This window comes from Schistocerca nitens, chromosome 7 (assembly GCF_023898315.1).
Source record: "Schistocerca nitens isolate TAMUIC-IGC-003100 chromosome 7, iqSchNite1.1, whole genome shotgun sequence".
Classification (NCBI taxonomy): domain Eukaryota; kingdom Metazoa; phylum Arthropoda; class Insecta; order Orthoptera; family Acrididae; genus Schistocerca; species Schistocerca nitens.
In genome coordinates this window covers 24,133,520-24,146,505 of record NC_064620.1, presented here as the reverse complement: position 1 = coordinate 24,146,505, position 12,986 = coordinate 24,133,520, and the positions used below count along the sequence as shown (strand labels likewise).

The following is a 12,986-nucleotide window of genomic DNA, read 5'->3' as shown; positions in this document are numbered from 1 at the left end:
ACTCAGCCTCGTGCTGCCAATTGAGGACTACTCGACAGAATAGTAGCGGCCTCGGTCAAGAACACCACCATAACGACCGGGAGAGCGGTGTGCTGACCCCTCGCCCCTTCCTATCAGCATCCTCCTCTGAGGATGACACGGCAGTCGGATGGTACCCGTAGGCCACTCATGGCCTGAAGACGGAGTGCTTTTCATCACTTTTCTATTTAGTATTTAATGTCCTGTCGACAACGCAGTCATTAGAGACCGGGCACAAGCTCAGGTAGAGGAAAAATGGGGAATGAAATTGGTCGTGCCCTTTCAAAGGGACCAGCCCAGCGTTTGTCATAAGCCACTTAGAGAGATCTCTCGAAACACAAATCAGCACTTGGAGACGCATATTTGAACCGACACGCTGCAGAATACGAGTCTGAGGCTTTAGAAGAACACTTTTTCGCATTATATTTTGTTTACTTGCGTTCACAGTCCTATAATACTTTCGAAAGGGCAATAATTTGCACTGAAAGAATTATTAGAAGCACTGTGTGAATCAAAATGAATGAAAGTATATTACAGTGGAGTAATTATGACGTGCCACACATTACTTCTGTGTTAAAATGAATGGGAGTGGCCCAGAGCATTAGAGAGGGCCGCTAGATGCCAGTCCTAGCGCCTGATCAGTCAGCATGACACATGATGGCGACCGCGCAAAAGAAGATGTTTTTTGTTCTACAGTTTAGTAAGATCCGCGTTTGCTGGAAAATATTTTTGGTTGGTATCGTCAACTGGAAAATGGAAGGATGCTTATACAAAGGTAAGAGTGCAGGAAAACCCTGCACTTCTGATAAAACGGTGGAAAGGACTTGGCTAATGTTTGTGCGGAATCCATGAAAGTCTACTTCCGGTGCATGCAGCAGTTCCTCATATGACTGGCGAGTGTTAAGCCGACGCTTGGCCTATAACCTATACAGAGTAAAATTAATGCTAACCCTTCTGGTTAGCTATAATAGAAACTAGTTGGATTCAGCAATACCCGCTGGGAGACATCCAAGACACTAGCTCAGTGGTTCGAAACCTTTCTTAGACCATTGCCCCTCTGCGCAATTAGACATTATCTAGTACACCCGCTCTCCCCAACTTACCGCCGTCTGTTGCCCTTCTCTCGCCCTTCCCCACATTATCACCAACATTAGCACCTAACTAACCTGTAGAAAGAAAGACTTTTCTTGGAACACGTTTATTTCTTAAATGATGAAAGATGAATGATATTTAGTTTGTATATGTATGTATGTATGTATGTGTGTGTGTGTGTGTGTGTGTGTGTGTGTGTGTGTGTGTGTGTATGTACTAGAACGAATAATGAAGGAATTCTTGATGTATCGCTAGTGCTATCAACAACACCTTCTCGGATAAGAAAGCTAACTATCCACAGGGAGAGTTGACACTTTATAAAAATTATACGTCCCCTGCAGTACTCCATTGCAGCACTTGCTTGAACTGCACACTTAAAATGAACCAAGTTAAAGTGTGTGCACTATACTTACTGTCCTTAAATCACTTGATTGCAGCACTCTTTACTTCTGACAGAAACTGAAAGTCTTCAGGCTGTTAAATGCTTTGTATCTGCCCACGGCCACTAACAGTCATTGTAATAATAATAATAATAATAATAATAATAATAGTGTGTACAGCAGTATAGTAGTTACTGCTGTCTCGTTAATTCATTTATCTGCTTCGAAGCGAGTAATGAAACAATTTCTAGACTACTGCAGGTACTATCTGCAACCTGGAAAAGACATTTTCTTGAGATACTTACGACTTGTTATGTATGTGTCTCACTTTTTTCATTACCGATGTACGGGGCAAAGTACAACATGTGTGTGTAGTAGATGGACTGTCTGAGGAACATGTAACCTGCACTGTATTAATACTATTAAGTGAGGCAAAGTAATTGATAACTTATATAATCAGTATAAGAGCGTTACAAAATTGTGATGACAGTAATGATATTTTGAAAATAATTCAGCATCGTGACTGAAACTGAATCGAATCGTTTAGTTTTTACTCTTCAGAAAATTTCATTTTACCCCTCAGGTGGTAATTACCCCAGGCTGGGGACCACAACGCGTGATCTTCATTACAGTTTGTTTCCAGTGATGAAGCTACGTTTCATGTTAGCAGCAAAGTGAACTGACAGAACATGTGCCTGTAGAGGCTTCAGGACCTTCTTGCAAATTATAAGCATGAAAGCTATTCGCCAAAAGTGTGCGCCTATTATGCCATTTCTGACGAAAATATTTACAGACCCAAGGAAAACACTGAGAGTGGAATGAGCTGCCTTCAGATAATGCCGACTTAGCTTTTCCCAACATTAGGAGGGCTCTGATAACTTCGTATTGCAACAGCGAAGTCCACCACACTGGCAAAACATTGTACGACAGCTGCCCAGTGACTCGCTGTCTTAGCGCTAAATAGGACGTATGAGGACCCGAAACACTGCCCTACGTACGTTCTTGGCCTCCAGGAATTTCAGACGTGACCACATACAACCCCATACGACTTTTTCTTGTGGAGATACATGCTTTCATCCAACCTTTCCCTCATTTCATAGAAGATCTAAAGAACAGAATAACAGCAGCAGTCACTTGTATAAACGTAGGTCTCTCCTTCTAACAAGGGAACCTCCCCATCGCACCCCCCTCAGATTTAGTTATAAGTTGGCACAGTGGATAGGCCTTGAAAAACTGAACACAGATCAATCGCGAAAACAGGAAGAAGTTGTGTGCAACTACGAAAAAATAAGCAAAATATACAAACTGAGTAGTCGATGCGGAAGACAGGCAATATAAGGCTCATCTGATCTCAGAAGAGTCGTGGTCACGTGGTTAACGTGAGCAGCTGCGGAACGAGAGGTCCTTGGTTTAAGTCTTCCCTCGAAAATTTTAATTTTTTGTTTCCAGTTTATGTGACAAACTCTTATGTTTTCATCACTTTTTTGGGAGTGATTATCGCATCCTCAAGAAAACCGAAATCGGGTAAGGTAGAAGAATCTTTTTACCCATTCGCCAAGTGTACAAGTTAGGTGGGTCGACAACATATTCCTGTCATGTGACGCACATGCCGTCCTTAGCGTCGTATAGAATATATCAGACGCGTTTTCCTGTGGAGGAATCGGTTTACCTATGACCTTGCGATCAAATGTTTTTGGTTCCCATTGGAGAAGCACGTCCTTTCGTCTACTAATCGCACTGTTTACCGGTGCGGTCGCAAAACACAGACACTAAACTTATTACAGTGAACAGAGACGTCAATGAACGAACGGACAGATCATAACTTTGCGAAAATAAAGAAATGAAACTTTTGACTGGTGGGAAGACTTGAACCAAGGACCTCTCTTTCCGCAGCTGCTCACGCTAACCACGGGACCACGGCGCTTCTGAGCGCCATTAACCCTGATGTTGCCTATCTTGCGCATGGACTACTCACTTTGTATATTTTGCTTATTTTTTCATAGTTCCACACAACTTCTTCCTGTTTTCTCAATTGATCTGTGTTCAGTTTTTCAAGGCGTATCCAGTGTGCCAACTTACATCTAAATCTGAGGGGGGCGCGATGGGGAGGTTCCCTTCTAAGTATATCCATTATCTGGTCGTGGTGCACAGGACACTGCATGGAGTCGCCAATCAATAAACGTAGGTTTGTTACATAGAACTGATGACGAAGTTACCTATTGTCGAGATCAGAGCTTTCCAAACTCAGTGTCCGGCCGTCAAAGAGCTCAGACTAGGTTGCATCAAGGGTTCAACATGACTAGTAAATTCGGAATGTAGAAGAAATGTTGAACTTATGATAAAATGATACAAAACATCACTCTGTAGGTTCAGAGTAACGATAAATCTCGTATGCAACGTACGGTCGGTATGGTGAATTCCACTGTTTTATATCTGTAGCTACTAGCCATTGCACTGTTTCTCTCTTCTGTTGCTTTACAGTCCGCTCTCTACCCGTCTACGTCTTAACAAGCCCTGCGTGTGGTGACAGTGGAAGATTTTACACTTTTCCTTCAACTCCTTCCTTTGTTTCGTTCGTGGAATGCGTCATTATTTTACTTCTTTCAAAGTAAAATAATTTAGCAGCCGTCATCAGAAATGGATACATTTACTGTCGCAAAGAGGCCTTTGGCAGTCTATAAAGGATCATGTGCAGTGCATCAGTCATGCGATGTGTGTGAAACATCAGTAGGTACAGACTCGGTGTGTTCTGCGTCGCCATGTAGTAACAAGAACACAAAAGTGAGTCAAAGTAAAAGAGGGGTCATCTTTTGTTGCACTTTTCTACAACATATTCGTGTGGAAGTGCGTTTTCCATTGTGACTAATACAAAAATTGCTATACGATGAACTTTGAGAAAGTTAGATGACGGAATCCATGTGGGCTTATCCCCCACCCAAATTAATACAAGACAGGTTTGTATAGCTCGCGTCAGTCGTGGAGTTCACAATAGTATTGAAAAGCCTTGTGTTCGTGAAAAACTAATGTGTAAGTGTTCAGTACTTAGAAAGGAAATATAAAAGTTTGTTTAAAATATCATTTGCTTCAGTAGGCTCTCTTTTATTAATATTAGTGAAAAGTTGTGTTGTGAAACCGTATGTGTTGGAAGATTGTCACCGTTAGGAAAAGTTTGAAAAGCTCAGGTCTAGAAGTCGTCTGTGCTGCAGCAGGTGGACGCTCTGAGCCATTGTAACAACAAATATTAATTTTTGAGTGTTTCCCAGTTTGACTGTTTTCTAAAATGCTTCCATCTCTATCTATGAAGTTTCTAACTCAGGTCACTCTTTCTGACTCGCTCTGTATTAATTCATCACGACGGTGACTTGGGCCATTATGCCAGTTTCAAGTGATAGCTCACTGTGAAGAGTGTCCTTTTACGAAAACCCAGTCCTCGTGTCAGTCATACGCAGATTTTTCAAGTGAAGAAGGTGTCCCATGAAGAATGGTAAGTATTCCGTCATACGATAGGAACGATCATTCGAAGCAAAACAGTCTAGTAATCAGTGGTATAAAATTCATACTTCAAGAGTTAAGAGCACTTGTTCAGCAGAAGAGATGTGTTTCATAGTAGCGGAGGCAGACAAGTGCTCCTAGCTCTTAAGGCATGCGTTTTAGAGCCACTGATTACTGGACATGTTTTTCTTGCTTCGGTCCATACTACCACCTCTAGAAATAAGGAAAGCAGAGAGCTTGCAAGAGAACAGATTTGTACCACAATATCGAAAATGATGAGCTGTCCATAGCTATTAAGGTATGCATTTTATAGCCCATGTTTCCCAAACTTTTTAGTTTTGAATGATCTTCTTCTCATATCACTGAATATTGTACTTTCCTCCTGAGGCATCCTGTGTGCAAGACATGTGTGTCCGTCATTCACATAAAGTGATGTTTGTTTTATATAGGTTATGGAAACTCTTGCACTATGAATGACATGCAGTATGTAAACACACTGTTTTATATATTTTTGCTGCAGCTTGGAACACGTGTTAATACAATTCTGTAAACTTAAACTCAGGTTAACTACTAATAGTTTTATTATATTTCGTAAAATTGGCCTATTTCGGCAGTTGTGCATTGTCAAGTACACCTGTAAATATTACAGTTGAGAATCTTCATTTGCTTTCACGATATTAATTTTGTACATGCAGTTCATTGTACGTATATACTTAGTGTACCTGTAGCTGAGCGAGGCGTACATGATGCATCATTGATGAAGCCATTGGTCATTTGTTGCTGTTTTTATGACGGTAAAATATAGTCGAGTAATAATTTGACGCCGCGCGGGATTAGCCGTGCGGTCTATGGAGCTGCAGTCGTGTACTGTGCCGCTGGTCCAGGCGGAGGTTCGAGTCCTTCCTCGGGCATGGGTGTGTGTGTTTATCCTTAGGATAATTTAGGTTAAGTACTGTGTAAGCTTAGGGACTGATGACCTTAGCAGTGAAGTCGCATAAGATTTCACACACATTTGAACATTTTTTAATAATTTGACAGCTGACCGACTCTTCTTAGTAGTACTATATGTTAACACAGTGGTTATAGGAAGCCAGCGGTACTGTTTGTGTTACAGATGATTTAGTTCTTTATGTAATCGTTGGTTGTTTATTTTTTATAATATTTACGTTATAAGTCGATCGGTTTGTTTAATACGACGTACAGATAATTTTTTGTTGGTATATAAACCTCGATTTCTTCCACTATGCCAATAGGGAGTCCTTTTGGTATTATGTGTAAGATTTGAAGTGCAGCTTCGCTGTTTTCGACTTTGTGGTTTCGCTTTCTTTTATGCCTGAAGAGACTCGACTGATTTCTGTCACTATCTTCAGTATGTTCTCTATATCTGATGCAAGAATTTCGTCATGATTGCACAGTGGCCGGCCGAAGTGGCCGTGCGGTTAAAGGCGCTGCAGTCTGGAACCGCAAGACCGCTACGGTCGCAGGTTCGAATCCTGCCTCGGGCATGGATGTTTGTGATGTCCTTAGGTTAGTTAGGTTTAACTAGTTCTAAGTTCTAGGGGACTAATGACCTCAGCAGTTGAGTCCCATAGTGCTCAGAGCCATTTGAACCATTTTTTGCACAGTGAAAAATTTATTACAGTTTACACATATAATTCGGTATGGGCCTGGATTAGCGTATTCTGATGATTTGGTTCTTCCAGAGTGGAGTTTCATGTTTAGGTGGTTGGTAGTTCTGAATAGCAGTTTTAAGGGTATGTTTCTTAATATATTGTTCGACATGTTTCCCACATAGGCCAAAGGAGAAACAACATATATACTCTCGGTTGATGTGGGGAAACTGTCAAACGAGATGAACAACATACTACAAAATGCACCCATTCACAACTACCAGTAAACACCGAAATACATTGTAGAGGAAGCAAACTACCACAAACTACATGTGAAAATTGCAACAAATTTTACGTTGAAAAAACTGGACGAAATTTTAAAATAACATTTTCAGAACATAATTGAGATAGTGATAGCAAAATTCTTCCATTCGAGGCTTGGTTTAGTTTTGAAAGCAGTATATATTTCCTCAGGTGCTGACCTGCTAGGTCTAAACATGATCTCGAAAGACATCATCATTAAGCGTGAAATACTCAGCAGGACACACAAAGAATCCAATTTTTACGTCTTATCAGAAATCTTCTCTGGGACGGTACAATGCCACGAGAAGTAAAAGCGACTATGTGACACATCTCTTTCCTACCAGTCCTAACATATAGTTGAGAAACATGTACCCTATTAAAACAAGACCACAGCGGAATTCAAGCCACAGAAATAAGATTCGTTAGACCTATGAATCAAGCAACTAGAAAGGACGAATTTAGGAATGAAGTGAATTGAAAAGTAACTGGTATTGAGAATCCAGTCGCCAGTGTCATAAAGAAACGCAGTCTTCAGTGGCATGGGCACATAATGAGAAAGAACAGTAAATGAACTGCCAAACGGTATTTCAACCAGAAATCGTAGGATGAAAACCACAGGGAAGACCAAGAAAACTGCTGGATAGAGATCAGGTGTGGAGGAGAAAGGACACAAATGGAAAATTTTCCTGGAACAGAAGATGTATGAAGACAGAAGGAGATGGCGAACGCTTATACACAACATTCGGAAATTGGAGTTGTAAAACGATGAAGATGACGATGATGATGATGACAGCAACAATCGAGTCTCTTCAAACACATAAAAAGTTAGAAGCATATAACCGACAAAATCGAAACTAATTTCAAATCTTGCAATAATACCAAATGACTTGCGGTGAACATACTGGAAAAACTGGAAACTTATATACACATATACACATGGCAAATTATCCGCACAACGCATTAAACGAAGAGAGCGAAATCAAACATAAATATTACCAACAATATTTTATTGACATTCTGGAACATGGCAAACAACCAAAGATCCCACAGACCACTAAATTATTTGCAACTCAAACAATACCGCTGAACAGCTGTAATGACTTTATAAACACACAGCATCGTTGAGAGGTATCAATTGTCAAATTACTGCGTGACTTTATTTTGCCATCATAAAGATTAGCGACAGTTGACAACAGGATTCATCAATAATGGAATACGTACATCTTGCCCTGATAGACGTAGGTATACATGTACAAATAACCCTGTATACAAATATCCCTGAAGTAAATGAAATTTACCGATTTCAATATTCGCAGCAAAAGGAAAGACAGCTATAACATGGCTGATGTACGAAACATAATTAAACTATTAGCAGTTAACAGGGAAGACTCACTTTAAACATGATTGATACCAGGAAGGTATACTCTGAAAAGAAACTATATGCAGTGACGCAACTGCGTGGTGAGATAACGCCTGCAAATAGCTTAATAGCCCGAAATAGCGACCATGACGAAAGCATAAGTTCGATAGTCCAGGTGAAAAACATTGTCGTTACCAGAAACCTCTTCTATATTACAGTATTGGCCATTAAAATTGTTACACAAAGAAGAAATGCAGATGATAAACGGGTATTCATTGGACAAAAATATCATACTAGAACTGACATGTGATTTCATTTTCACGCAGATTGGGTGCATAGATCCTGAGAAATCTGTACCCAGAACAACCGCCGCTGGTCGTAATAACGGCGTAGATACGCCTGGGCATTGAGTCAAACAGAGCTTGGATGGCTTGTACAGGTACAGTTTCCCATGCAGCTTCAACACGATACCACAGTTCATGAAGAGTAGTGAGTGGCGTATTGTGACGAGCTAGTTCCTCTGCAACCACTGACCAGACGTTTTCAATTGGTGAGAGATCTGGAGAATGTGCTGGCCAGGGCAGCAGTCGACCATTCTCTGTATCCAGAAAGGCCCGTACAGGACCTGCAACATGCGGCCGTGCATTATCCTGCAGAAATGTAGGGTTTCGCACGAATCGAATGAGCAGTAGACCCATGGGTCGTAACACATCTGAAATGTAACGTCCACTGTTCAAAGTGCCGTCAATGAGAACAAGAGGTGACCGAGACGTGTAACCAATGGCATCCCATATCATCACGAAGGGTGATACGCTAGGATGGCGATGACGAATACACGCTTCCAAAGTGCGTTCACCACGATGTCGCCAAACACGGATGCGACCATCATGATGCTGCAAAAAGAACCAGGATTTATCCGAAAAAATGACGTTTTGCCTTTGTGCACCCAGGTTCGTCGTTGAGTACACCATCGCAGGCGCTCCTGTCTGTGATGAAGCGTCAAGGCTAACCGCAGTCATGGTCTCCGAGCTGATAGTCCATGCTACTGCAAACGTCGTCGAACTGTTCGTGCAGATAGTGTTAGTCTTGCAAACGTCCCCATCTGTTGACTCAGGGATCGAGACGTGGCTGCACGATCCGTTACAGCCGTGCGCATAAGATGCCTGTCATCTCGACTGCTAGTGATACGTGGCCGTTGGGATCCAGCACGGCGTTCCGCATTACCCTCCTGAACCCACCGATTCCATATTCTTCTAACAGTCATTGGATCTCGACCAACGCGAGCAGCAATGCCGCGATACGATAAACCGCAATCGCGATAGGCTAGAATCCGACCTCTATCAAAGTCGGAAACGTGATGGTACGCATTTCTCCTCATTACATGCAGCATCACATCAGCGTTGCACCAGGCAACGCCGGTCAACTGCTGTTTGCGTATGAGAAATTGGTTGGAAACTTTCCTCATGTCAGCACGTTGTGGGTGTCGCCACCAGCGCCAACCTTGTGTGAATACTCTGAAAAGCTAATCATTTGCATATCACAGCATCGTCTTCCTGTCGGTAAAATTTCGCGTCTGTAGCACGTCATCTTTGTGGTGTAGCAATTTTATTGGCTCATGCATCGAAGCTGCTTACAAGAATAATATACAGAAGAATGGAAAAGATAATTGAGAATGCGCTAGGTGACGATCAGTTTGCCTTTAGGAAAAGTAAAGGGACGAGAGAGGCAATTCTGATGTTATGGCTAGTAATGGGAGCAAGGCTAAAGAAAAATCAAGACACCTTCATAGGATTTGTCGACATGGAAAAAGCGTTCGACAATATAAAATGGTGCAAGCTGTTCGAGATTCTGAAAAAAGTAGGGGTAAGCTATATGGAGAGACGGGTCATATACAATATGTACAACAACCAAGAGGGAATAATAAGAGTGACCGATCAAGCACGAAGTGCTCGTATTAAAAAGGGTGTAAGACAAGGCTGTAGCCTTTCGCCCCCTACTCTTCAATCTGTACATCGAGGAAGCAATGATGGAAATAAAAGAAAGGTTCAGGAGTGGAATTAAAATACAGGGTGAAAGGATATCAATGATACGATTCGCTGATGACTTTGCTATCCTGAGTGAAAGTGAAGAAGAATTAAATGATCTGCTGAACGGAATGAACAGTCTAATGAGTACACAGTATGGTTTGAGAGTTAATTGGAGAAAGACGAAGGTAATGAGAAGTAGTAGAAATGAGAACAGCGAGAAACTTAATATCAGGATTGATGGTCACGAAGTCAATGAAGTTAAGGAATTCTGCTACCTAGGCAGTAAAATAACCAATGACGGACGGAGCAAGGAGGATATCAAAAGCAGACTCGCTATGGCAAAAAAGGCATTTCTGGCCAAGAGAAGTCTACTAATATCAAATACCGGCCTTAATTTGAGGAAGAAATTTCTGAGGATGTACGTCTGGAGTACAGCATTGTATGGTCGTGAAACATGGACTGTGGGAAAACCGGAAGAGAAGAGAATCGAAGCATTTGAGATGTGGTGCTATAGACGAATGTTGAAAATTAGGTGGACTGATAAGGTAAGGAATGAGGAGGTTCTACGCAGAATCGGAGAGGAGAGGGATATGTGGAAAACACTGATAAGGAGAAGGGAAAAGGTGATAGGACATCTGCTAAGACATGAGGGAATGACTTCCATGGTACTAGAGTAAGCTGTAGAGGGCAAAAACTGTAGAGGAAGACAGAGATTGGAATACGTCAAGCTAATAATTGAGGACGTAGGTTACAAGTGCTACTCTGAGATGAAGAGGTTGGCACAGGAAAGGAATTCGTGGCGGGCCGCATTAAACCAGTCAGTAGACTGACGACAAAAAAAAAGTGTATATGAGGTAAAGGATGCGAAACTGACTGACCTTGTACTTGCCCAGGTGGTCGACGACGCAGCTGAGGATGACCTCCTTGCCGACAGGTGCGGTCAGGTTACCAACGGGCCCCACGAACTCTGGCTCTGGTGACACCAGCCGGGGCGGGGACCACGTGTCTGGCACTGCAACAGGTGAGAGGCGGATCCAGGTAACAGCCACTGTGCGAACCGAGATCCACTGCGCTTTTGAGCCGGATATAAAAGAAAGATACTGCGTGCAGAGAATTGTTACTCACATACAATACGACAAAAATGCAAAGTGGAGATAACTACTTATATCAAAAAGTCTTAGATCCCCCCGTTTCTCAGAACTCTTGAAGATGGGCGTTGACTGTGGACAGTGTGTCGCAGACAGAGGCTCCTTGAACTGTTCAGAGATGTCGCTAAACCTGCCCAAAGATGTAAACTATCATGCATGAGCAGCGCCTATTAGACGAAGGAGGTCCTACAGCCAATGAGTTCCAATCATTCCACAGGGAAGGAGGTACACTGCTCGTGTGGTCTGTGGTTCAATCGCGTCTAGACGGCGTCCGCATTGTTACTTTGTACCAGGAAGGCTTTCAACAAGGGTAGTGTCCAGGTGTCTCGGACTGTACGAAAGGGATGTTGTTCGGACTTGGAGGAGATACAGATCTACAGGAACTGTCGATGACATGCCTCGCTCAAGCCGCCCAAGGGCTACTACTGCAATGGATGGATGACAGCTACCTACGGACTATGACTAGGAGGAACCCTGATAGCAACGCCACCATGATGAATAATGCTTCTCGTGCAGCCATAGGACGTCGTGTTACGACCTAAACTGTGCGCAACAGGCTGCTTGATGCTCAACTTCACTCCCGGCGACCACGGCGAGGTCCATCTTTGCAACCAAGACAATATGAAGCGCGGTACAGATTGGCAGAACAACGAATGGATCGCTCGCATATGCATTCAACCAGACAACCGTAGGCGATGTGTTTGGAGACAACCCGGTCAGGCTGAACGCCTTAGACACACTGTCCGTGAGTGCAGCAAGGTGGAGGTTCCCTGTTGTTTTGGGGTGGCATTATGTGAGGCCGACGTACGCCGCTGGTGGTCATGCAAGTCACCGTAACCGCTGTACGACATGTGAATGCCATCCTCCGACCGATAGTGCAACCTTATCGGCAGCATATTGGAGACGCATTATTGTTCATGGACGATAATTTGCACCCCCATCGTGCACATATTGTGAATGACTTCCTTGAGCTAACGACATCCCTCGACTAAAGTGACCAGCATATTCTCCTGACATGAAACCTATCGAACATGCCTGGGATAGATTGAACAGGGCTGTGTATGGACGACGTCACCCACCAATCTCTCTGAGGGATCTACGCCGAATAGACATTGAGGAGTGGGACAACCTGGACAAACAGTGCCTTGATGAACTTGGGGATAGTATGCTACGATGAATACAGGAATGCATCGATGCAAGAGGACGTGCTACTGGGTATTAAAGGTACCGGTGTGTACAATAATGTGGACCACCACTTCTGAATGTCTGGCTGTATGGTGGTACAACATGCAATGTGTGGTTTTCATGAGCAATAGAAAGGGCGGAAATCTCCATTCCAATTTTCAGTACAGGTTTCAGTACTCTCGGAACCGAGGTGATGCAAAACTTTTTTTGATGTGTGTATTTGGGAACACGATAGGTGGACCCCTCAGTATGAATGTAGGCAAGGGGTATCGCGTTTTCAGTATAGGGCGATAAGAGAGTCTGTCAGGGAAGCTCAGAGACTTCGAACTTGGGCGCTCATTGTATGTCCCCTGAGTAACCTACTACTCAGG

The 12,986-nt window shown here is 42.9% G+C and overlaps 1 protein-coding gene across 1 annotated transcript in view; it reads right to left on the bottom strand.

Moving 5' to 3' along the window:
* The window catches only part of LOC126195239 (lachesin-like), a 365,145-nt gene that overhangs the window by 257,464 nt on the left and 94,695 nt on the right, over positions 1-12,986 (bottom strand). The window contains exon 2 of the mRNA XM_049933767.1: positions 11,161-11,382. Within this exon, the coding sequence (XP_049789724.1) occupies positions 11,161-11,382 (222 nt within the window). The remainder of the gene's footprint in view (positions 1-11,160; positions 11,383-12,986) is intronic.